The sequence below is a fragment of the Cyprinodon tularosa genome, unplaced genomic scaffold (genome assembly GCF_016077235.1).
Source record: "Cyprinodon tularosa strain WSP-4 unplaced genomic scaffold, ASM1607723v1 ctg483, whole genome shotgun sequence".
NCBI lineage: Eukaryota > Metazoa > Chordata > Actinopteri > Cyprinodontiformes > Cyprinodontidae > Cyprinodon > Cyprinodon tularosa.
This window is the reverse complement of record NW_024039211.1, coordinates 198,931-224,617: the sequence shown is the minus strand read 5'-3', so window position 1 is coordinate 224,617 and position 25,687 is coordinate 198,931. Positions and strand designations below refer to the sequence as shown.

Sequence of the window (25,687 nt, the reverse complement as noted above, 5' to 3'; positions counted from 1 at the left end):
TAAACAATATTTCATTTCATTTATCAGGAATCTAGGATGTTTGAATCTGAGAATCAGAAGTGGGCGGAGCCTGAGCTGTTACAACATGATAATTTTTCTTAAAAAGGAGCTGCTTGTTTTAAAAACATTAACAGCTGATGATCCATAAACACATAAACCATGAAAGAAACATTACCAAAAAAAAAAAAAACACACAAACCAAATTAAATCCACAAATCTATCACTTCCTTCCACTCCCTTGCTATCACAAAAAACAACATACAAGTCAAACTCACACTGAAACAACAGGACCTGAGGAACAGCAGGCCTACTGATCACTAGAGGAGAGGATGCGGTTTAAACTACGTGCCTGACGACTTCCCTGAAGGGCTCTAAGGTTCTGACAGGAACCAGTGAAACGGAGGGGGACCAGCTGCAGTGCCAGTCAGCTATTTATAGATTCTCTATAAAGTCTGTAGTTCTGAAATTTCAGGAGGATCACCTAAAACAGGACAACTTTAAAGGTTTCACAACAAAAAAAAGCATGTAGTGAGAGAAGAATTTAAGGTTCCCAAACAGCTGGACAGATAAATGAGTCAGAGTAACTGGAAAGGAATAATGAATCAATCCAGTTAAAGACAAACAAAAACAGTGCAGGTAGAGACCTGCTCAGTCCCAGTCTGCTGTCAGGTTCAACTGGGAGGATTTTATTATTAAACAGAAACATTTGATGATTTCTGAAGCTCACATTGCAAAAGATTTAAATCTAAATAAGTCATTTTTTCTTTAAACAAGTCAATTTAGTCTTGAATTGAGAAGGTGAGACACTTTTCCATTGGAACAAGACAATATACATTTATAATAAGATCAAATAATTACATATTATTTCAAGTGCATATTATCTAATTATCTTATTTTAAGAGTAAAAATACTCATTCCATTGACAAATTATCTTATTTACCTACTGAAATTAATGGTAAATACACTTAATTGAAGGAATCTACTTATTTCTTTATCATTTCTGCAGCTCAGACGGGATTCAGCTGTTTGCTGTGATCTTTACCGCCAACGTTCGGTTAAGAACTTTAAAAGCCTAAATGTGGATATTTGTCGCAGTTCTAATTTTTGTCTCAATGTGGGACTGAACAGCTCTCCACTCTGCACCGGATTCAAAATGTTCTCCCTGAAGATCGCAATGAAACCAGTTCAGATGATTCCCTGTGCTCTAAGTCGCGACGAGGAAGCAGAACTCCAGCTGACCGGCGACGGGGTTCGGCTTACCAGACGGACACCAGTTTGACCCTGAAGCAGGTTTTTTTTTTTTTTAAGGGAAACGTGTGAAGTCTTCAGCTGGAACCAACAGGTAAAGTTCACATAATATCTCTTTCCCTACAAATATAATTTTATCTAGAAAACAAGTGACTCTCTAACAAACTGAAACCAACTATCTTGGGACGCAGCAAACGGCAGCTGCTGCTGCTTGGTGGAGCTTGGGTCCAGAGGAGGACTGAGATGGGGCAGGACGACACACAGGCGACGGCCATCAGAAGGACTAGTTGTCTTCATCGTCGTCGTCTTCCTCGCCTTCGTCATCTACGTCTCTCTTCCTCTTTTCTCCCTGAGCGCCCTGCAGATCCTCTGCAGACAGATGACATACAGGTCCTTTAAAATGTATATATTATATCTGGATTTTAAGGAGCACAGCATTTCAGCCACTGTTGGTGCCTAGGCAAAGCCCTAAAGACATGCCATCCACGCCATGAAAAAACATATAGCAAAATTATGTTTTTAATCAATATTAAACTTTTAAATGTGTTTATCCATTATACAGTATATTCATCTATTTCTTGGGACATCATTATTTATTTTGTCCCTATTTGTCCTCCATCCAGCTAATGGCTAACATCATGATGACTCTGATTCGGAATATAAATGGCTGCCACACCTTGTCATTTGTGTTGATCCGTTTCTATTTCATTCAATTATAGCGAAACAAGTAAAGCTTATGGTTGCAATGCAACAACAAGGGAAAAATATTAGGGGATGTTAATATTTTTGTTAGGTTTTCTTCAGGATTTAGCCTTGAATTAGCTGCAACATCCTCACCTTCCTCGTCTGCATAGTCATCCTCATCTTCGTAATCCTGAAGAACAAAAAAATGTAGGGGAGCAGGTTTATAAATGTTCTTTGAAAGCGTTTAGATGAGACAATGATGCTCTTTATCTAGTGGCTAGAAAGACAAGGAGACAGGGCCAACATCCTTCAGACCAACTCTGACACGCAGTGATGCAACAAGCATGGTGGCAAATCTAATAGAACCTTTCAGGAAGCGTCTCTAAGGGAGGCAGTAACAGCGTGCTGTCAGAGGTGGTCGTTTTGGTGCTGAACGGGGTCGACTAAACTCATCCAACCAGCCAGAGAACTGAACTTCAGTCCAGAAGAAACTCTGCTCTCTGTCTGATCCAGCCCTGATGCATGATGGGATGGGAGGGAGGGAGAGGGGTGGGGACTGCTACCAATCCTGCTGTTTCTCTGCTAAGTTGCCCACCTGATTGGCCTGGTTCACCTGAAAGCTCAGCCCCACCTCTCTTCCCTCTGAGCCATCCTCATCCTCTTCTTCGTCATCCTCCTCCCCGTAATCCCCGGTCGGCCCCGCCCTGTCCTCGCCGTCCTCGTCTGTGAACAGAGACCACCACTGAACTCGGGCCAAGCTGACAGCGACTGCTGAGTCGTTTCTGTGAGCTCGTTCTCTCACCATCGTCGTCGGCCTCAGAGTCTGGGGCCTCGTTGTCCTCCTGGTCGAAGCCGTCCAGGTAGGTCACCTGAGGTAGCAGCTCGAACACGCTCTCCCTGTAGTCCTCCAGAGAGGTGATCTCACAATTAAACAGATCCAGACTCTGCAGACTCTTCAGGTTTTGCTGTGAATCATAAAACACTGTATAAAGTAAGTATCTTCAAACAGTAACATTAATTTCTTTTAAACCTTAAATAAATCAGACTAACTGAAGACACTGACCAGCGCCTCCAACGTGCTCAGCTCTTTGATCTTGTTCCCACTCAGGTTGAGGTAGGTCAGGTTGGGACATTTCTGTGCAAGAGTCTCCAGAGACCCCGATAGGTTGTTGTCACTCAGCTCCAACTGAGGGATAAGAAAGAGAGTTGGGTTAAAGAGAATCTGTTAAAACATTTAGATGGACCGGTGCTTTACGGAGTTAAAGATGAGCAAAAAACATTTCAGAAATTTAGCTAAAATGTCAAAACAGCAGCCCATTGTGGATGCAACACCGACTGAATGAACACATTAGGGTTAGGGTGACCCTTAAACCTCAGGAATAAACATCGTATGCCTAATAATTTAATGCTGCTTTGACTGGGAAGCAGGGGTCAAACACATAACAATAAATTAGTAAATGAATGCATAAATAAATAAATCATGTCGTTTGAATATGAGAGAAAAGAAAGTCCAGAACTTTGTGAAACAACATAGGAAGCCCTTATTTAAAGAAAAATTCTTCCAAAATAATGTGGAAATATATAGATCTTAACCTAAGAGGGAGAAAATGAGAAGGTCCAATTTATGGAAGCAGGAAAACAGCCACATTGATCAAGGAAACGTCAAACCTGAGTCTACTAAAGCTTATATTTGTCATGTTACAAGTAAAAAAGATACAAATAAAACATATTTTCTACTTCCTATGTGTTCAATACAAACCTCATGCTAAGAGCTATTATCTGGAAGTTTAATAATATATCTGTGTTATTGTGTTGCAGATTCATTGATGCTTTCAATAGTGCCTGCAGTCACCGCTTATTTTCTTTTTATTAAGACGAACACGATGGTGACATCTAGTGGATCAACTGGTGAACTACACTTCCTATATTCACACTTTCCATCTGATATGTAGATCTATAATACACACACATATATATCAACTCTACAATATAAATCTGTAGAGATTCATATGTAGCTTAATTAATAATCACAGCCTGCATTTAAGTCTAAAATAACTTTTGATTTTAAAATCTAATATTGGTGGGATTACAATGACGTCTATTTGGAAGTTCATCTGACTGTTAAGGAAGGCTCACCTTACGCAGTTTGGGCAGCGAAGGCAGCTTCACCAGTGAGCTCAGACCCACGTTGACCACACTGAGAAACTCCAGCTCTGTGAACTCGTCCGTCAGACCCTCGACCTCTCCATCAGCAGACCGACTGTTGTCCACCACCAGCTCCACGACCTGAAAAGCAATGGGTGCTTTCATCAAATACTGTCCTAAATCATCATTTCTTTTTAAATGTTTATTTTTTAACCACTTTTTAACTGCAGAAAATGGATGCTAGTTGAGTCTTTTTTTTTCGGATCTCGCAGAAATAATCTAAAATGGAATGGAGATAAGTCGGAAAAGCAATGATATTCATTTGTAAATTTATTAATAAATACCTAAACTGGTCCACCTGATTATATTATTAATTTATTTTTAATTATTCAATTAAATATATTAACTGATCAGAAAATAACTACAATGAAGAAAAGGAAAAGTCATGGGCATTAGATAGTAAAGTAAATAAATTTGTTCATACTGCATGTACATGTAAAATGTATTTATCATGGTTATTCTGCTTCTTGAGTATAAAAATGACTATTTATGTATTTTAGGTAAACTACATTTAGATCATCCCTAGGTCTTTGTGATGGCAATGGAAAGGACAGAAGCTGATGTCAGACATTAGTCCCCATGGATTATATTGTTTGCAGATGACACTGTGATTTTTCCTAAATTTGCAATGACTACAAGTACTGAAGGAAAACAAGTTAAAGTATCCAGGATCAATTTTTCCCAAAACGAAAAGCAGAGCAAAAAAAAGGTGAAAGGGGGAAACGAGTAGAGGGGAAAGGCTGACATCACATCAGGTGTGATTTGGAGATGGCAGCAGTGGCAAAAGGAGGGTCTGAATGTGAGTATAGAGGAACAGCTCAGACAAACAGATGCAGAGAAAAGACTGATTGTTTGCAGATGAGGCAGATATGGGACCACATGTTGTAAAGATGGAGCAAAAAAGAGGAACACCTCAGAGAGGAAATTGGGATGCAGGTAGTCAGTGAGACAGTTTGGCATAAGGATGAGCTGCTGTGAGGTGATCTGTTATGCTGCCCCCTACTGGTTATAATAAAAACAAAGCATATTCAACCTATTTCTTTTTCTTTTTTTTTTACTTAAACATTAACTTATCTATCCAATGGAGGTAAACCTAAACCAAAACTGTGAACAATCTCTAACGTTCTGCTCTCTCTGCTTTTTCTTCTAGTAACTTTGCCTCGTCTGTTCCTGTTTGGCTGTGACTCCATCCTGGAGAGAAATATCAGCTGTGCTGCTGCCATCAACACCTTTGAATATAGATGCTTCTCTGACTGGCTGGATGTGCTCTCTTCTTCCTCTGACATAGGAGTTGGCTCAAAGCCCAACTGCCTGGCTGTGTGTTTCCTGGACGGGGGCGCCTTTTACAGCTGCTTTTTGTATCTCTTGCTTCCATTTCTTTGAACACCAGTCGGTCTCGGCAGATGGCCGCCCACACTGAGCCTGGTTCTGCTGGAGGTTTCTCCTGTTAAAAGGGAGTTTTTCCTCTCCACTGTTGCTACAAGCATGCTTAGTGTGAGGGATTGCATTCGAGTCGATGCAATCAACTGGTTTTCCTTAGATAGAAAACCTTGAATCAACCTGACTGTATGATCTGGTGACTGTAAAGTGCCTTAAGATGACATGTGTTGTGAATTGGCGCTATATAAAGAACCTAAACTGAATTTATACAAGATTACTAAACATCTCAGAAATCCCTATATCGAGTATGACAATAATCCAGAGCAATTCAAACATGTTAGAAGTGTTAAATTTATCAGAAATGAAGTCAGAGGAATTCAGAGCTCGACCAGATGTCCATGAACGACTCATCTCCTTGGTGCCGGAACGTCAGGAATGTGTTTGCTAGAAGTTGTACCCAGTGATTTCTATAAATTGTATCATTCTCCGTCTGTAATTTGCATTTCATTAGGACTTAAAAGAACATGCCAAGTGTTAACTAAAGGTTTTACTACTATGCGTTTATATATTATTACATTGTTAAGAAGTAAAAAATTATTAAACAATTAAATCAGTCAAATTTTATGAAAGATAACTGGTAGGGGGTTTATTCTGACTGGTAGGTGCTTTTATTTCCCAGAGTCCTTTGGTCTTCCATGCTTATATAACGTGAGAGCCTGAGCAGAGCATCAGCCTGCAGCTCCATCATCATCTGTGCAGGGTTTAACCCTTTGTAATCTGCATGCACAGCGCTGCAGGAGGAGGAGGAGGTGGCTCTGCATTAACCATCTGCCGGATTCCCCCAATTTATAAAACATGACCGCAGTGTTTCATCTGTTCAAATTAACCTGGGAGTATTATTTAACCTGACTTGGTTACATAATCCACACATAGTTTTGTATTTTCTAAAGTCCTGGTTTATGGAAACAGACGACGCATCCGGACACATAAATGTCTGCCTTCAGAGCTTTAAAGGAGCCACATTAATCTCATTTCCTTTAAAGGCTTTGGGACTAAAGGCCGTTACTTGTAACCCCGTTACCGTGACGGGGGGTCGCGGTGTAACGCAGCCGCGTTTTGACGGGTTTCTGTAGGTCACGGACTCGCAGCGTCGACATTTTTCTCCGTCGTCGTCTAAAAATTCCGCTGGACACGAAGGCTAATCCGCTTTCCGTAGCTCGGTGAAGAGCGCCGCTCCGCCTGTGTCCGACCTTTGCTTCGGGTCGAACCGAAACCACCGCGAAAACATCACCCGAAAAACAAACACAATACGAAAAAGAATCATTTTCAGACATGGCGTGACCGGACCTGTTGAAAGAAAGTCCTCAGTTAGACAATGTCGTCGAAGTTTAAAGTGTCGGTGACTTAAAAATGTCCGCTCGGAAAGGACGGGGAGTCTAACGGACATCAGATGAGTTGTTGTTTACCTCCGCTGTACTCTAAAAAAGGCTAAACGCTAAAAATATTTATTCTTTAAATAAAGTTTCACCGAGCAGCCGAAATAAGAGGAAAGTTGGTGTTATAGGAGAACAAGTTAAGGGAATTAGCATAGCGTATCGACCGTTGAGTCGGAGTGAGAGACGGAATTTAACGGAGAGGAGAAGCGGGGGGGCGGTACAACCGAGCAACCCAGGGGATGCTGCACACAGACTGAAAAAACCCGTTACAAACTAGGCTCCACTTCACCTTATCAGCGTCTTAATATAAACAGTTTAACAGACGGTGAGTCCATCTTAAGTAAATCATGGAAGTGAGAGCTGAAAGGCGATCGACTGGGTCCGGGCTCCGGACGCGCATCACGGACAACAATTACCCTCTTATTACGGAATAAGTCGCTTACCTCCGCTGGGCTCCGGTTCCGCAGCTCTAAAGTAATCCTCTTCTTCATATCCATGTTTGAAGGTGGTTGTTGGTGGGGTTGTTTTAGAGCGGAGCGCAGTTGAATAAAGTCCAGGGGATCAGAGCGGGAGCTGCCCTTCTCTTCTGGCCGCAAGTTGCCTACTGATCCTCCATGATAACTTGCGCCCTGCCCCCTCCAATAAAGCCTCGCCCACATAATGATGGGGGGCTGGGCCGGCCCTGTTTTGATAGCTTTTGATTGGGCGGTAGATATGTCAATCACGATCATCGTCGTAATAATCCTCTACTGTGTGGCTTAGCAGGCGTAGGAGCTGTAGTACTGAAAGCGGGTGTTATTGTAATTTTGTCAAAGCAAGGCTTCTGATCTCTTAATAAATTATTATAATTTTGAATTAATTATTTAGCTGTGTTTTTTTATGAATTATAATATAATCTCTCAACAAATCAAGTAGCGAAGTAAACTATTATGCAAAAAATATATTCCTTACTGCTCAATTGTTGAATTATAATCATTTGTAGAAATAATATATCTGAACCTTTTGAAATATTACATATTTTTTATTATCAGTTTCTAAGAACTGATAATTAATTTATAACTAAAAATCGATGTCACATGACATAGGCAAGAGTTTATAAACCACTAGCTGCTGATGAACACCTATTTTTATATTGCTAGTTAAAAAGAAAAACAAAAAAACCCTTTCTGTGAAAAAACTGGGAACAATGTCAGGGGGGGAAAGTAGCCTTTTCTGTCCTACCATCACAAATGTAAACATGTTTATTTTTGCTAAAAATCAATGTGAGTAAATAAAGGTGAGTTTATGTCAAAAGCCTAGGGGGACTTTTATTGATCTATAAGCAACAGATTTTTTGCCAAAAAAAGGGGGGTTAGTTGAAAACAAAGGATACATTTGCAGAAAAACAAGTCTTGCCCACTTAGGCATGGTACAGGACATATGATGCCATGGGCTTGAAAAAGCACTGGCAGTTTTATAACTATTCAACTTTGAAATACAATCTAAATAAATGATCAAGCTTGACCCAAAAGTAAAAAATAATTTGATCTTTCAGAAAAAGAAGCCTATATAAAATCTATATCATTTTTAATGTATGCCATCTGAATAGGGATTTTATTCTTCATAAATTGTCCTACCATATGTTGTGTTGATTTAAATGCCAGTTTATTAGAAAAGAAAATATACGAATAAGTAAAAAAAGAAATCAGAAATGTACTTGTTTATATATAGACTTACAAAAATATGACCAACACTAAACTGCAGAGCTATACTGTGCTCCAAAAACTAGTTAACTCATAAATAAAGGATGCTTTTAGGAGCATTTTGCCTCGAAAGTTCAGACACAACAAAGAAGTTCTTCAAAAAGACATGAAGTTTATATTTAAATGCAGGCAGCCATCATTGTCACAGAGAAGCCATTAGGTAAAGTTAAAAAAATACAACTTTTTATGTACATAGAAAAGGGTTGGTTTTGCAAAGCTTATAAAAATAACTGTAACACAAACAACAGCTGGTCTCAGGTTAAAGAAGAAAAAGAGGGGGTGACGGGCAGCTGAGGGAATACATGTGATCATTGTGAGCACAGTGAAGTTGACCAACATTTCTGACAAGAATCTCCCCAGATGAGCTTGTGTTTGGCTTCTGGGGATTCTTCATCTACCAGCAAACTTTAACCTGCTCCCTCATTTCATGTTCAATGGTTTCTGTAGATTCAGACATTCCACTCGTCATAAAAACGTCAAAACATCTTTGACTGAAAAAGTCAGCAGTGCTTTTTTCTCTGCACAATTATGTCAAATCAAGCATGTTTTTAACACATCATGCAGCCATAAACGGTTTGTGACAGAGACCAGTCAGAGAACATTGAGGACCACGTTTTAAACAGATGCATCATTTATCTAGAGAGATCAGAACTGGATAATTGTTCTTTAATTTGCTCTGATCAGCAGAATGATTTAAATTTCCTAGTTCATCTAATCCAAAACTTACAGCTCCCACCATTATTGGTTCAAGATGTTATTAATAGCATGCTTTACATTCTGATATAAATCACAACAAAGCGATCTGCCTGCTGACAAGCAGCAAACACAAACTGCTTTAACAAATGTAAATTAACCCAGATTACAGCAGATGTTAATGATTCATCTACCATCAAGGCTCTTTGAAATGACTGAATCCTTAGTAGAGGTGAAAATAAGCCAATAGAAGCTCTACATTGTCATTTCCAGGATAACTAACAGACTAAACTGCAGAGTTGCATATGAATCAACGATAAGGTGGAGAATGGACGAATAGAGGGAGGATATCCAGTATTTTTCTCCTTTCCTGCTTCAAATCACCTTCCTGGCATCACCTCCAACCTCAGTTTCAGTCATTTTGTGAATAATCGGCATTAAAAGGTCATGTGTAAACTATTAATATAGTTTGCTGATCTACAACTGAGATTTATTTTAATTTATCTTGCAATCATTCCTTCAGCTATAATAACTTCAGGTTTATTCAAACATTTAAACTGTATATAAATGTTTTTCCAGCCTAAACATATCATAAAATAACTGTAAAACTACCAAATTGACATCTTGGCACCATCAGATGAAATAGTTTTAAAGTTAGAGCATTATTGATATAATAACAGATATGGACTGTCGGAGTGATTGAAAAAAGGAGTTAGAAATGAACCAGAAGGAACCACAATGATTCTTATTTGTTGTCACAGATTTCAGCTTCACCTTCTTGGTTAATATGAATATATAAGCTGCCCACCATTTAACCAGTCCAGAAGGGTTGTGTGACGGGGCGTAGGGTTCACAATTAAATGACAAAGATAATCCCACCTGAAAGCATCCAAAGAACAGAGTGAGTGAAAGCTTCTGTTATGAGGATCAGTAAAGCAGGAACTACTGTAGTTTCCAATTACTGCAAAGATTTTTCTGACAAGCTGACTAGATCAGTTATGAAGCCATAAAACAAGCAGAAACTGACTATAAATCTAACTCGGACAAATACTAAACACAATGTATGTAGAAAAATAAAATAAATGGGTATGATTGAGTCATTCAAAGTCATCAGAATGAGGAAGCAACTGTAACAAAGGACAAACTAAAAGCCTAAGCTTCTTTTGTGTCACATTTCCAACAGGGAAGCAGGATGTTGTCGTAGCGATGGTTATGGAACGTAAACCTTTGTCTCCTTGCATCTCCTCCCATCACCGTCCAGGTTATTGTTCGCCGGCAGATGACAAAGTAGAGAAAACTATTGTACTGATCCTTGATGGTTCATGCATCTTTTCCCTTTCTGTTGGACCATGTTCAGGAAGAAAGGAACAGGCGTGTCAACTGTAGTTGTCCGTAATGTCTACCTGATCTGTTACCATCTAGCCATTGAGGGATTTCAAATTAAGCAGAGCTGAACTACATCATCCTGGTTGGTCCATCACTCTCCGCTGAGCTTCTTTGTTTCGGATATTTGGGGATATTCTAAACACGTTATTTCCCCGCGGTGAGTCAGCTCCTTCCTCTCCATGTCAATTAAATGCAGAGTCTAATCGGCCACCTCCTGTTACGATGCGTCGCCCCGCTCCTAACCCTCTTCCGTTAGGAGCTGACCTGCGTCGCCTCCCCGCCCGTCTCCACAAGCGTCACCTGACCTTCCTCCCCCTCCATGATGATGCCTCCCTCCTGCAGCACCACCATCTCTCCCTCCTCTTCCACCACGCTGGCAGCTCCCTCCTCCTCATCCTCCCCTCCCACCACTTCCTCCGGACTGGCGGCGTTGGCTCCGGCGCTGACGGCAGTGCCGCCGTTGCTGGTGTTGGCCTGACTTTGAGCCATGGCTTCCAGCTTCATGCGGTACTCCTCGGCTTCCTGCTCTTTACGGAGGAGCTGCTGGCGATACTCCTGAGCCTTCCTGTTTGCTTCCAGCAGTTGTCTCTGCAGCAACTCCTGAAGATGGAGGAGAAATTATACGTAAATCAGAACTGATGAAATGCAGGAAGAAATCAGAAGCAAGTTGGTTAATTTGAAACCAAACTAGAAAATCCCATCAGTTCCAGATAATTCAAACTCATCTGTCATGATCCACTAGGTTCACGTTTACGATGTGACCTCCGCATTCATCACAGTCAGTTTTAGTTTTCCACAAGATCTTGTTCTTTGTGACAATTTATTTTTCCTTTACATCTTTTAGTATTTTACTTATTTATGGTAGAAATTAAGCAGTTTAACCTATAAATATCTAACAGGTTTGTATTCACATTCATCTAAGTCAGGTTTGGTGTTCCACAAGGTCTTGTACTTGGTCACATTTTATTTAACCTTTATGTTCTCGCCTTTAATAAAAAGAGGCTTAATCTTACACAGGTTGGAACAGTATTAGAGTAGAATAGAATACAAAAATCCCTTTTTTCCCCCACAATAGGTAAATTCTGGTGTTTAAAGCAGCAAAAAGATTATAGAAAAAAAAATTATCACACAAATGTGGACCTTAGAAAAATGTATAAGAATAACATAATAGTGAAGAGTTAAACGATAAAAAACAAAATACTGTACTGTAAATTGTTTTAACAATATAAAACTGCACTTGGAGAATAAAAAAACAATATGCAGCTATGGACTTTTTTTTTTTACAGTAATGGATATTTGAAAATAGCAGCAACATCAGAGATGTGCAAAAATGGCAGCAACATGTTATTTAACTGAGGTAGAAACTTTGCCAAATCAGCTTGAATGTAACAACTTATGCTTATTATGCACAGTTTATACCTCAATATCACACAGTAATTACCTGTGTAGACTCTTAAAAGTTAACCATTTTGAAATAAAATATGCTGTTTAAAAATCACAGCAAACAGAAAACCATGACTGTAAATTTGTCTGACTTTGTGATAAGGCTGTTAAAATGTAATAAGTAAGCAGAAAATGCAGAAGTCGTAGTTTACTGAACAGAATCACTGAGTACTCACAGTTTCTCCCGTGTCGTTGTGGTTGTTGGTCACCTCTAACTTCCTCTTCCTGGAAGGTGGAGGCTGAGGCTCCTCCGTCACCACCTCCTCTGTCACCGTGTTGGCCGGCACAGCAAGCACTGAGAACCAACAAACAAACGGTGGTTACATAAAGCGTCCTGCAGCCTCTAACGCTCTGGAAAGGATGCAGTTTGTGGCGTACTCTGCTGCCCGTGCTGCATGGTGACAAAAAAGGGCTGGGACATCCCTCCTGTAGTCTGAAGGTTGCCATGCTGGTCCGTCACAATGGTGATGACTCTCTGGCCACTTTCGTTGACCACAGCGGTATGCTGGATATTGGAGTCAAGAGCACTGGCAGCCATTGCCTCCTCTGATTCTCCTGCGGAGCCAAGTACAAGCGGCACATTCCTTCAACTGGAGGCATTGACTTCACAACGAGCAAAGCACACTTCACAAAGTATTAAAACAACTTAAACGTTATACATTTGGATATTTTACAACCACAGACTAGAATGTGTTTTTATTGTGATTTTATGTAGCAGAAAATTGCTGTGCATTGAATTATTTGTCTAAGTGGAAAAATCTATTGTGTTTATTTTATTAAGGAATGTTGCTTATTAGAGATCGACTGATACCGTTGCTCAATCTGCAGGTTTACTAGTGGTTTCTAGAATTTCTACAGGTAGAATGGGAGACAGTTCTTTTAGTTATCAGGCTCCTCTCCTGTGGAACCAACTACCAGTTTTAGTCCGTGAGGCAGAAACCATGTCTACTTTTAAGGGTAGGCTTAAAACTTTACTTTTTGATAAGGCATATAGTTAGAGTGGTTCACGTTATTCTGAGCTATCTCTATAGTTATGATGCTATGGGCTTAGACTTCCGGAGGACATAGGGACCCCTATTTCATCATTCTATCTCTATTCTTCCACTCAGCAGAATCTGTTTGTTAAATCTCTAACGTTCTGCTCCCTCTGCTTTTTCTCATAGTAGCTTCGCCTCGCCTGTTTCTGTTTGGCTGTGACACCACCATGGAGAGAAATATCAGCTGTGCTGCTGCCATCAACACCTTTGTTTATAAGTGTTGGAGATCGGTCTGTTTTTCCAGTGGGGTCCTGTTTCTCTGACTGTGACTAACTGGATGTACTCTCTTCATCATCTGACATGGGAGCTGGCTCGGAGCTCGTCTGCCTGGCTGTGTGTTTCCTGGATGGGGACGCTTTTTACAGCTGCTTTTTGTATCTCTGTTTCTGTCTCCTTGAACCCCAGTCGGCCTCGGCAGATGGCCGCTCACACTGGGCCTGGTTCTGCTGGAGGTTTACTTCCTGATAAAAGGGAGTTTTTCCTCTCCACTGTCGATACAGGCATGCTTAGTAATAGGGATTGCCTTCGAGTCAATGAGTCGATGCAATCAACTGGCTTTCCTTAGATAGAAAACTTTGAATCAATTTGACTGTATGATCTGGTGAACTGTAAAGTGTGTACATGTGTTGTGATGTGGTGCTATAGAAATAAGCTGAAATGAATTTAAGCCGATGCCAATGATTTTGTCAAACCAATCCAGGTATATACTGGCCTATTCTTAGATATGGGTTTTTCTTCCTCTATTTATATGAGAAATAGGAACTAATTATATATCATGTTAGAAAAGTCTCAATGCATCTGTTTTACGTGATCTCTAGGCATGTCTGCTGAAGCTCCTACCTTTTCAAAAGCTGCACAAAGAAAGGTCAACAGCAATAAATAAATATTGCAATAAAAAATCTGCAATTTACCTTAAATCACTACAACAAACACCTTTAAAGTGCAGTTATTTTAAGTTTAGCTGTTTATTATTGTATAAAAGATTTCAATATTGCTACCAATAAACTGGATCATTATTCAATTTGTTTCTATATGCAATTATACTGCACCACATCTAGGAGACTAGTTTTGTAAACTGCACCGTTAAATTGGCCAAAGTGTTACACATTAGCTGATAATACAATAAAAAAGGCTAATATCAGCCAAAAATGCTGACCGGTGTATCCATCTATTGCTACTGTGAATACTTGATAAAAACACATCTAGGGACTGAAACTCACACTGGAAGGAAAAGTATCAATAAAAAAAAAAAAAGAAAAAATCAGGTGATTCTTAGATTTATTTCTAGACTTTATCTATAGGTTATGTGCTCTGATGAACCTCTAACCTAACCTCAAGTCCTGTGCAGAAGCTAACTTTTTTTTTTTTTTTTTAGGACAGCCCCCAAATCAACCCTACCAACCGCTATGTCCTTGCTGAAAAAAAGGCATCTACTACAGCATGATACTGCCATCACCGTACTCCACTTTGGGGAGGATTTGTTTGGGTTATTTGCAGGTGCACCACCGGTTACGGTCACTACAGTAAGAACTTTTGGATTTATCTTTGTAAATGTTTCTGTGTGGTAATAAAGCTATGACTCAGATCTTAACCCTGACACTGTAGCTCTGACTGTTTGGTATCATTCTCTGGTTGGTGTAGAAAGTTTCATCATCTAAGCAGTTTTCTTGGGGAATTTCAGAGCATTTAGCTCCATCATCCTTCCTCTTGCCACCACCATGTGTCCATATGAGTACTATATGTTCATTCCACACTTTTAAGATTTTTGCATCCATCTCTGAGTATCATTTCAAGAATAAATATCTGGTACAGAGTTGATCAGTCAGATAAAACCTTGATAAAACACACATAAGGTTGTGGTTTTTCATGGGATGAAATGTTTGAAGTTCAAAGAGTGTTAATACAGTGTTTTATTAACAGGATGCTGCTTATTGGCTTTCAGTGTTTAGCTGTATTAAGCAGCACAGAGACAATGTGACTGTACCTGCGTTTGCCTTGTTGAGCAGCTCCGCCAGGTTCACCACCCCCCCCTGGATGGCAGGGATCCCCTGGATTATGAACTGTGGCTGGTTGGTGGTGCTGGTCGTCTCGACATTCATGCTCACCTGGTTCATGTTTACCTGGTTCTGCATGCTCTCCTGTCAACAGACACACCAACGTCTGATAAAATGGAAAGGTGCAAACACCTAAAAATACCTTTTTAAGATTATCCGCCTCAGTTCTGGTTCACAACATTTGATCTAACAAGAAAGTTGGAAGCTTTATCTGGAATCCTCTAAATATGAAGGTTAAAACACATGGAAGTGACTTAATGTCTTTCACTTTTGTCATAAATCTCAGAGAATTTATATTTAAGATAATTAGCAGCAGGACTAAGAAAATAAACAAAAACAAAAATAAATAAAGGAGTGGATAAAAAGGCCAATTTCCTGCAGACACAAGTTAAAGCTGCCTGGATGTTCACCTGCAGCAGTAGCATCAGCTCAGTGTTCTGGATGTCCGCCGCAATGTCAAACGGCGTCTTGTCGAATTTACTGCGCGCATGCACGTCAGCCCCATGTTTGATGAGGGTCTCGCAGACGCTCTGGTATCCGTGCTGCGCCGCCCAATGAAGGGCCGTCATCTTCAGCATGTCTCTGGCATTGATGTCTGCACCGCTCTGAAAGCAAATTTTGCAGAAATAAACCCACAATCATTTATGGGCAGAATAAAAGTATTTAGAAATTATTTTCCTTTATTTATTTATTTCAACATAACAGACTCATGCGTTAACTTTTGAACTGATACAGCTAATATTTCTGAGAGCTTATGCTTTTTTTTTATTTCCCTGAAATCCCACGTCAAAATATTTTCGATTAGATTTTTGTTTATTTCAATATATCCAGATTATATCCAGGCAGTCCAGATTCTTACCCTGATCAGCAGCTCCACAATTTCTGTGTGTCCCTCTGCAGCTGCCATATGCAGCGGGGTCCTGTCCACTTTGGTACGAGCATCTCTGCTGACGCCAGCTCTCAGCAGGACGTCTGCGGTGGAGTAGTGGCCGTGCTGAGCGGCAAGGTGGAGGGGGGACGTCCCCAGCTGTGGAAAGTACAGGAGATTAAATAAACATTACAAATACTGCTACACATTGCTTCTTTCTCAAAGTAATCATCTCTTTTTCTACATTTTATGATCTCATAAACAAACATCTCTGTATTTTATGTCATAAACCAACAAATAACACATTTGACAATATTTTAGATAAAACACAAACATAGAGAGCATGATGTGAGCATGTATTTGGTTCCCAGAGTTTGCTGCCAGGAGCAGAACTAGCCGTAGAGATGATGGCTGAATGTACTTTGTGGTCAATTTCTCTACCTTCTCAAAGAATATAAACACTGATTCTAGCTGAAAGCATTCCCACAGCATGATGCTGTCAGCACCATGTTTCAGTGCTAGTTTACTGCAATGCAGAGTGGTTTAGGGGTCTAATACTGGTAAAACTACAGCTCCTCCAGAGACACTTTGGACTTCAAGCTCCTTCTCTGATCAATGCTTCCCCTACATGAAGCATTCTCATTTACTCTGAGTTTGAACTATACATTAGTGAAATATGCTTTGTTTATGCAACGTCTAAAGGGATATCGGGTTAAAAAGGAGATAATAATGTAGATAAATATCACACAACTAAATCTGTTTATATATACATATATTTTCACAATACTAATTCACCCACAACTTTGTATTAATCTATCACACAAAATCCTAATGAAATATACTGTGTTTATAAATAGACAAATGAAGTATGATCTTTTCTCTGGTGTTGTATAATTTAGCTGTAAAACCAGATTCATCTTAAAAATCTCCAGCGCTGCTGGAAACAGGCGTCTCACCCAGTCTGTGGTGAACGGCGCTCCATTGGCCATCAGAGTTCGGACTTCATCGTCGTTCCCTTTCCTAGCCGCCTCCAGCAGCCTCTTCCCCAGGTCCACCAGCGACATCTAACACAGATCAATGCAGGAGATCAGGTCCCAATTATGTCCTAAATTACTGCCCTGCATGCTGGAAAGAGATTTTGTTGCACACTTACTAGAAGGACAGCCAAAAATCTGATTGAGATTTTTCTACTTAAAGGTATAGTGGAGGATTTTCGTATTTAAAAAAATAAAAATAAAAAATTATGCACAACCCTGTACCCGCCCCCGAGAGGGAACACCTGTTAGGAAAAGCCTTACATAAACATAACACCAGAATGATTGGCAATTAGGAGGACCACTTATTTAGATGATCCACCGGGAAATAAAAGATCGTCCTCTATACCTTTAAATGAACTATCCTGTAAATATATTTTATGTATATATATATTTCCTTCAGTCTGATTATCGCTCTATGTGGTTTACTCTTTCAGCTAATGGCATGTGTTATAGTCAGTATAGCAAGTTAAAGATGAATAGATTACTAAATGAAATGATTATGATTTAAAGACTCCATTATCAAGACTAACTTAATCAACTGTTTCAGTCCTGATTATATAAATATATTGTTTATTAATAACTGTTTTTAATTGTAGAAAAAAAGCTAAATATAAAACAGCAATGCTAAGATCTGTAAAACTGTTCACATAATTATACAATTCACAGCATTTTAATTTTACTAATATCTAAGGCTGAAACAATCTGATTAATCAATTAATGAAATTATAGCCAACTAATTTGGTAATTAATTAATTGTAAACTGTAGTGTAGAGACTCTGTAGAGTGTAGAGACCAAAATTGTAATAAAAAAAGTAAACATTTTGCAGTGATTAAAACAAACCTTTCCCCCTGTCAATATGCTCTATCCAGAACTCCTAAAGTTGAAAACTTTTAGTTTTACCTGGTTTAATTAAATAAAAATTCTTTCTTAAGGCAAAATTTTGCGATAATTAATTGAATAATTGAAATGAATAATCGACAGACTTATCGATTTGCAAGATAATAGCTTGTTTTAGCCCGACATATATCCCCATCCAAGGTCAACATTTATTTTCTATATATATATATATATATATATATATATATATATATATATATATATATATATATATATATATATATATATATGTGTTTGGTCTAATGCAAGTTGACATAACTGACAAAGACTCCTGAATAGGTGCTGAAACTTTTTCAGAAAAACTGAGTGAGGTCTGATTCCCTCTGGTTTAAGCCTGTTTTGTGGTTTTTATTGATACCTTTATGATAAAAGGGTCAAAAACAGAGAAAATGGAATATACTCAGCTACACTGAAAAGAATGAATGCTACAGATGTTTCCTTTGACATAACGTGTGCAACGTGTTCAATCTTGATCAAATTAATCAAATTATCTGAAAAAGAAAAAAAAGAAAAGGTCTTTGTCTAAATTCTTGATTTTTGGCACACTGTGCATCTGATTTTGACTCTACTAATCTGAACAGTACTGGTTAGTTAGCTTCCCACTAAACTCAGTGAACCGAGGCTAAACATGCGTCTATTATCGGACACAGACCCCGCCTTATGTTTACAAACCGCGTTTGAAGAAAAAAATAAAATAAAGACACGAATTCGGAATTTTGCACCTTTTAATGTTTTAGGGGGGAAATGTGTCTGATCTATTGTGAGAAACCCACAGATGAATCCGTGAAAGACCTAAACGGGCAAAATCTATATGTGTCCGATTATGGAATCACTTCCATCCTAGCATTTAGCCCGCTGATACCTCCCTCTCCGATACAAGCTCACAACAAAACGTTTGACATTTATTTCAAAGCGTTTATAGGCTGAGATGCTCGTATAAGTTTATAATAAAACTTAAATATATATGTAACTGTTTGAAGTCCAGTCCGACAATGGAATCCGGGCTTAGAAACAGCATTTCTTGTTGCGAAATAGCGGAGCAGGGCGATAGTTTTCTCTCCGCGGCCGAGGAGCCATTTTACGCGCCTTCATGGCCAGAAAATAGACCGCCATGTGCCACGTACCCCCCGCTCTCGCATCTAAGATGATTTCTACCACCTTCATCATGTAAACCTATCCATCCGTTCCACCTAGAAATAAAGAGTAACACCGACAGGAAACTGTTTGATATTAAGTTGTTGGTTTTCCGGGGGAAGTCACACAAAAATTTCCTATTTTACACACGGAGAAAAAACTACTTCCACATCCGGTTAAGTTGCATTCTGCAAGCGTGCATCGTCAAATCGCTCACAGGAGGAGAGCGCGGTTATATTTCCCACCTATTGTGGTTATTTCTGTGAGCGCTAAAGATGTAAAAGCTCAAAAAACACGAGTGTTTTCCTGGCGTGGGACGGCGGAGAGGGCTACTTACCGCGTTCAGGTTTGTTCGGCTCCAACTAGGCTGCTCCTCTGCTACGGTTAGCAAGCTAGCCGGCTAAGAAGAACAAACCCCGCCGCTTGAATAAGATTAGTACAATTCTATAGTTTTATTGACGCGCAGCATGCGTTAGTCGCGCCAATAATCAGTTTTAAGACTGGTAAAACACGGGCATTTGGGACCACTGTAGCTTATCGTAGTCCTCGGAGCTTGTTTACTGCGGAAAGTTAGCTACAGGTATCGGTAACACACCCGGATGTTTACGATTCGGCCTTCAAAATAAGACGAGTATTAATACAAGTTTGATTTCGGTCGATAATTCAGTTTAAAATATATATATATATTTTTTTACAAAAACCTGCACTTTTTATGTTGTCAATTTGTTTACATGAGTTATTTAATTACCTATTGTATTATTCATTTATTCCATGATTGGACTAACCTTAAAGCAGTTTGTAATATCTAATATCTATTTTATAAGCTAAGCTGGATCACGTATGATACACGTATCATGTATTAAACTTAAATTTTATTATCACAAAGTTAAGATTCTCAAAATCTAATAATGAATTGACTTACTCAAGAATTTACAAATAAAACAAATATATTGAATAATAAAATATTGTATTGTATGTTTTATAACTATATATATATATATATATATATATATATATATATATATATATATATATATATAAAGTCAAATTCCTTTTAGGTTTGGCAACAAACTTGATTCTGAAATATTTGACTTATTTCCTATACTTTATCTAAAAATATTTTTCTAAGATTTTTTTATGGTCTAGGTTTTAAGCCAAACAACATTTATCTAGCTTAGATTGCCTTAAAAAATCCAAGTATACCATGAGACAGGCCGGTTTTAAAATAAACATCCGTTGTTCTATCAAAAGGTTTGTTAGATCCTCACCTTTAAAAGTGTAGCTGATTTTTTTTTTTTGTGATTTATAATACCTTTCCTAGTGTATCCATTTTATTTTGAAAGTCATAGTAGGAAACTGCTACTTTTTCGCTATGCTATCGGTCTGTGACAGTGTACGTCACTTCCGCAAAAGCGCAATTCATTTAGGGTAGTTAGCGCCATTTCTGTGGGGGAACTAGCTCATCCTTGAAAAGAATATATGATGTTTTAATTCGATCTGTGTTGGACTATGGATGTATTGTTTATAAATCAGCTGCAAATTCTTTGTTGTTAGATTTAGATAGAATCCAAGCCAAAGCGCTTAGGATATGTAGTGGTGCTTTTCGAACATCTCCAGTTCCTGCTCTTCAAGTGATTACTGGAGAAATGCCACTGGACTTAAGGAGGATGAAACTGTCAATAAATTACTGGTTAAATTTACAAGGGCATGAGGAAAATCACCCTACTAAACAGATATTCAGAGAATGTTGGGAATATGGCCATAATATAAGGAGTTTTGGATGGGAAGGAAATATTTATGCAGAGTATTCTGGGATAAGTAATATAACATACTGTAAAACTGTAAGTACATCTAAAATTGCTCCATGGTTTTTCGAAATGCCAATAGTAAATTTAGAAACTAAAAAAATAGAAGAGTCTTGTGGAGGTTTGTATCAAATTATTCAGCAGCATTTAGAAGTAAGGTATGAAAATATGACACAAATATATACAGATGCATCAAAAGAGGAAAATGGTAAAACAGGAGTAGCAGTATATATTCCAAAAGAAAATATTTCTATCAAGAGAAGAACAACAGATAATTTATCAATTTTTTCAGCAGAGATGTTGGCAATTATTTTAGCATTGCAATGGGTGCTGGAGGTGAAGCCTAGAAATGTAGTTATCTGTTCAGATTCAATGTCTTGCCTGACTAGTTTTAAAAGTGGAAAATCTGAAAGCCGTCAAGATCTTTTAGATGAAGTCAGTTATTTAATGTATGGTATAAGGCAACAAAATATAAGTATTCAATTCACATGGGTTCCAGCACACAAAGGAATCTTAGGTAATGAAAAAGTAGATAAGTTAGCTAAAGAAGCAGTTAAAGTAGGAGAAATTGAATATGATGTCCCGCTAAGTAGAACAGAAATAAAAGTAATTATTAAAGATAAAATAAATAAGGTATGGCAGAAGAGATGGAATTTAGAAAAAAAAGGAAGACATTTATATAAAATACATAAAGATATTAGCATAGGATATAACAGTATAATGAGTAGAAGAGAGGAAATATGGATAAACAGGTTAAGGATTGGGCATACTAGTTTAAATGCAGGTCTAAAAATAATAGGGAAACATCCAACGGGTAATTGTTGTTATTGCGGAGAAATCAAAGGAGTAGAACATGTGTTGATCTATTGTAGCAAATATACAAAAGAGAGGAAAGAACTGGAAAGGGTAATGGGGAGTTCAGTAAAGATGGCAGATTTATTAGGGAAGCATCAATCAGATAAGATAATTAAAGCACTTATTAAATATTTAAAAGATACAGAATTAGCTGGGAGAATTTAGTGTGTGTATGTGCGTGTGTGTAAGTATAGATAGAATTTAGTTTCATGAAGATATAAAGATATACAGACATTATATTTCTGAATTACATCTCCGTCCAGTTGATGGCGGTAATGCACACAGGATGCAAACTGCCAGAAAACTCAATAGAAGAAGAAGAAGATTTCTGTGGGGAAGAGACAGCAGCAACAAACAAAAGAAAACTAACAGAGAGCAGACGTGTTCTAGTTGCTTCTTTGGAAATAATGGGACACTGGTGCTGCGTCAAAGGATGCAATAGTAATTCTAAACAGAAAACAGCAGATGGGGCCGTACGGTTTTTCGTATTCCCCACTTGGAAAAAAAATACGGACCGCAGACAGAGGACTTAACAAAGAGGTGTCGGGCTCCGTGGGTCGCTGCTGTAAGAAGGAAAGACATCACGTTTCATAAAATATCTCCTCATGCTCGTGTTTGCTCTCGGCATTTTCACAAAGGTAAGTCCTTATAAATATACACTAATAGAAATCAACACGCTGAAATGGTTTGCTTATAAAGTTGCAGGAGTTCATGTAAACCTACTGAAACATGCTGTGGAAGAGAAGCGGAAAGTGATGTTTGTTTTATTTCTTTTTTAGACCGCTAAAATTTAATAAATAATGCATTATCTGTATATAATCATTTACACAATCTGCAATACAAATATATTTTTTTTATGAATAAATATATAGTATTAGTGTGTCAGTGTACATATAAAAACACTGTACATACCCACTCGTCAGCCAACTCACTGCATTTATTCATCCTGTGCAATCTACTTAAGTTTATTTATTATAATCCTTTGTTCGTCCTGTAAGCTTTTCAGTTTATTTATTTACCTCTGGCCTTACTAGTCCGATGTACTTGTGCTGTTTCAAATAGCAAATTTCCCCACTGTGGGAAACATAAGCATATCTTATTTTATAACTCATCTAATCTAATGGGCTCTGTTATTAAGGTGCTTTATATAGTGTTTTGAATAGATGTGTAAAACACTCAACCTTTCATCTACTTTGCAGGTCAACCCGCATATGAGATGATGGAAACTGACCCAGACTGGGCTCCATCCCTGCATCTGGGCCACACTGACATCAAACCAACAGACACAGACCGCTCTTTAAGACGTGGTTATCGGGAACAGCTGAAAAAGAATGCCCTGCAAGCAACTGAAACGGGGCTCCATCAGGCTGATGAAATCCTTCAGCGACAGGATGAAGTTACACATGAGGCGACAGAGAACCCTAACCAGCAACAGACTGACACGCAGAAGGCTGCTGAAAACGTTGGCCGGCCAAACACCAAGGATGACACAGAAGGTGGTCGTCAGGAAGGACAGACAGAATGTAACCTGTGTGTGCTCAGGTGTGCAGAGATGAACCGTCTTTTGGAAGAAAACAGAGAGCTGGGGCGTGAACTTGATGAGCTGCGGATCTCTGATGGCTTCTTTGGAGACAGTAATGAAAAAGTCAAGTACTATACGGGTCTACCAAACTTGGCAACCTTTATGGCTTTGTTTAATTTTCTGCTGCCTCTCATGTCTGCTCAAAATAAAATTCTCAGTCCATTTCAAATGCTTCTGTTAACCTTCATGCGTCTGATATTGGATCTGCCCTCAAAACACCTTGCTTATCTCTTCTGTGTTTCACCAAAGACAGTGTACAGAACATTCAATGAAATGCTGTCATTTTTATATGCAAATCTAAAGCGTGCAATTGTGTGGCCAGATAGAGACACCTTGCACAAAATTATGCCTCATCAGTTTGTGGATGCCTTTGGACATAGAGTCACAGTGATTATCGACTGTTTTGAAATTTTCACAGAGAAACCAGCTAATAAATGAATGCCAGATCAAGTACTGTTTCAACTTTCTTCTTCTTTTTTATTCTTCTTTTCACACAAATAGAATTTTGCTTTTTTTAAAGTTACTTTTGAAAAATAACAGCAAAACAAATATAAGTTTCACCATCACTTCAAATATTAACAATGTTTCTGAGGTTGTAAAAATGTGTGTACAATAAAGAGTGGATTTGAAATTTGAAACAAGTGTTGTTATTATCTTTTCAATCAAGCAGAGAATTTATGAAAATGCAATACAAAATCTCAAATACATAAATAATGCAGAACAGTGCAAAGCTTCAAATGTTTTACTTTGTCTTCCTCCCTCGTATATAGCAGATTGCTCTTTAGATTAAATTAGAAGATTTTCATTTTCCCTGGACTTGTTTTCACTGTGGTCTATGGTCTTCCGTAGAGATATTACCTAACAGGTGATATCTGTGAAGAAGACTGCAGATCCCAGTGAAAACAGGCCTGGATAAAGTGAACAGCAAATACAGTGTGCAACTTATCAATGTGCAAAAATTATGACAAGTTTTTTCGTTCAGTCTGATGAGCAGCACAATCTACTCTAATAACTGCAGCTATCTGTGCAACTGCCCACAACATCTGCCTTGTCACTGTAATAATAATATATAATATCGTTCCCTAGCAGCTTTAGAAAGTTTGTCTGGGTAGGGTATCCGTTCAGTTTTCTTGTTCTTATCCATTTAACTGATAATCCTCACTGCTGGCAGCGCTCTCCTCTTGTTTTCTGCTGTTTTGTTTTTCTTCCGCTCACCACAAAAATGGCGCTAGGGGGCGTGTCAGTCACGTGTCTGACAAAGACCGATTTTATAGCTAGCTATGTTAGCTGTTAGCCTGCACACATGCAAAGGGTTAACAAGTTAAATTTAGGCTGATTTTACCTCCTTTGCTACCTCGTAGCTGTTGTAATCGGAGGTCATCGGTGTTGAGTCGGGGTCTGTTTGGTATTTACCGGGAGAGGAGGATCCTTTTAAAAAGTTATTAATTGTGTTTTTTTCTTGTACATATATGGCGGCTGCGCGACACCGGAGTTTTTTTTTTTTTTTTTTATTGAACAAAATGTATACAAAATCTCGATGAGGTGCAAGAACATTACAATATAGGTAGAAAAAGTAAAAAAAAAAAAAAAAAAAAAAACAAGGGGCTAAGACTAAAAACAAGCACATAAAACAGTAAGGCAAATGAATAATAATAGAGCAGGGATTTAAAACAAAAGAAAACTTGAGATACTGGCAGTTACTTTTCTTGCAGAAACAGATTTCAAAAGTTTCAGTGAGGTGAAATAAAGTTTAAATTGGTTAAGAAAAAAATCAAAACAAGGAGTAGAACCTCTCCATTTACAGCAGTGTATGTGATATTTAACAAGTAAAAAGATAATATTAACCATGTCAGATATTTTACTATCAAGGCCATCAATATAATATAAAATGTGGGTGATGGTTATCTCAGGAATGTCATCAATTTTAAGGGATAACCAATTTTTAACGTCGCTCCAAAGTTTAAAAGAAAAGGGACAGGAAAAAAAAAGATGATTAAGGGATTCTTCTGGACCATCACAAAAGGCACAACATGCTGAATCAAATTTAAATCTTTTGTGCAAAAATTCAGCCACTGGGTAAAAATTGTGAGAAATTTTGAAATGAGTTTCTTTAACCTTTGGTGAAATTGGCCATTTTACGTACTTGGAGAACGCATTCTCAATTATAGACAGATTGGTTGTTATCAAGATATTATTATTG

The 25,687-nt window shown here is 38.4% G+C and overlaps 3 protein-coding genes across 7 annotated transcripts; 1 reads left to right on the top strand and 2 right to left on the bottom strand.

Moving 5' to 3' along the window:
* Positions 1-1,235: 1,235 nt before the first annotated feature.
* On the bottom strand, positions 1,236-7,592 carry anp32e (acidic (leucine-rich) nuclear phosphoprotein 32 family, member E). 2 transcript variants are annotated; one of them, XM_038302175.1, is made up of 7 exons: positions 7,397-7,592; positions 4,069-4,218; positions 2,996-3,118; positions 2,735-2,897; positions 2,528-2,655; positions 2,086-2,122; positions 1,236-1,617 (listed from the first exon to the last, which is right to left on the bottom strand). In XM_038302175.1, exons 1-7 carry the CDS (start codon positions 7,448-7,450, stop codon positions 1,532-1,534), a joined length of 741 nt encoding a protein of 246 aa, XP_038158103.1. In that variant the 5' UTR covers positions 7,451-7,592; the 3' UTR covers positions 1,236-1,531. The 2 variants fall into 2 exon arrangements, with proteins under 2 accessions (XP_038158103.1, XP_038158105.1); XM_038302177.1 differs by having other exon boundaries at positions 2,564-2,655.
* Positions 7,593-10,187: 2,595 nt separating this feature from the next.
* Positions 10,188-24,973, bottom strand: gabpb2a (GA binding protein transcription factor subunit beta 2a). Of its 4 annotated transcripts, none has more exons than XM_038302171.1 (8): positions 24,830-24,973; positions 17,133-17,240; positions 16,168-16,335; positions 15,719-15,913; positions 15,239-15,392; positions 12,596-12,772; positions 12,394-12,512; positions 10,188-11,374 (listed from the first exon to the last, which is right to left on the bottom strand). In XM_038302171.1, the coding sequence occupies exons 1-8, from the start codon at positions 24,866-24,868 to the stop codon at positions 11,027-11,029; spliced, it is 1,308 nt and encodes a 435-aa protein (XP_038158099.1). In that variant the 5' UTR covers positions 24,869-24,973; the 3' UTR covers positions 10,188-11,026. The 4 variants fall into 4 exon arrangements, with proteins under 4 accessions (XP_038158099.1, XP_038158102.1, XP_038158101.1 ...); XM_038302174.1 differs by having other exon boundaries at positions 17,133-17,301; positions 24,830-24,964; XM_038302173.1 differs by lacking the exon at positions 24,830-24,973 and adding an exon at positions 19,583-19,844 and having other exon boundaries at positions 17,133-17,301.
* On the top strand, positions 22,239-23,940 carry LOC119794576. Its single transcript, XM_038302178.1, has 2 exons — positions 22,239-22,543; positions 23,105-23,940. The coding sequence occupies exon 2, from the start codon at positions 23,122-23,124 to the stop codon at positions 23,923-23,925; it is 804 nt and encodes a 267-aa protein (XP_038158106.1). The 5' UTR covers positions 22,239-22,543; positions 23,105-23,121; the 3' UTR covers positions 23,926-23,940.
* Positions 24,974-25,687: the final 714 nt, after the last annotated feature.

Excerpts from the sequence above, each read along its gene's own strand:
- LOC119794576 (XM_038302178.1), top strand. The coding sequence starts at position 23,122 with ATGATGGAAACTGACCCAGACTGGGCTCCATCCCTGCATCTGGGCCAC.
- gabpb2a (XM_038302171.1), bottom strand. The coding sequence starts at position 24,868 with ATGACCTCCGATTACAACAGCTACGAGGTAGCAAAGGAG. Across the intron at positions 15,393-15,718 it reads AGCTGATGCTACTGCTGCAG|GAGAGCATGCAGAACCAGGT; the intron begins GTGAACATCCAG and ends GTCTGTTGACAG. Across the intron at positions 12,773-15,238 it reads GCTCAACAAGGCAAACGCAG|GAGAATCAGAGGAGGCAATG; the intron begins GTACAGTCACAT and ends TTGGCTCCGCAG.
- anp32e (XM_038302175.1), bottom strand. The coding sequence starts at position 7,450 with ATGGATATGAAGAAGAGGATTACTTTAGAGCTGCGGAACCGGAGCCCA. Across the intron at positions 3,119-4,068 it reads CGCTGCCCAAACTGCGTAAG|TTGGAGCTGAGTGACAACAA; the intron begins GTGAGCCTTCCT and ends CTTATCCCTCAG. Across the intron at positions 2,898-2,995 it reads TGAGCACGTTGGAGGCGCTG|CAAAACCTGAAGAGTCTGCA; the intron begins GTCAGTGTCTTC and ends TATGATTCACAG.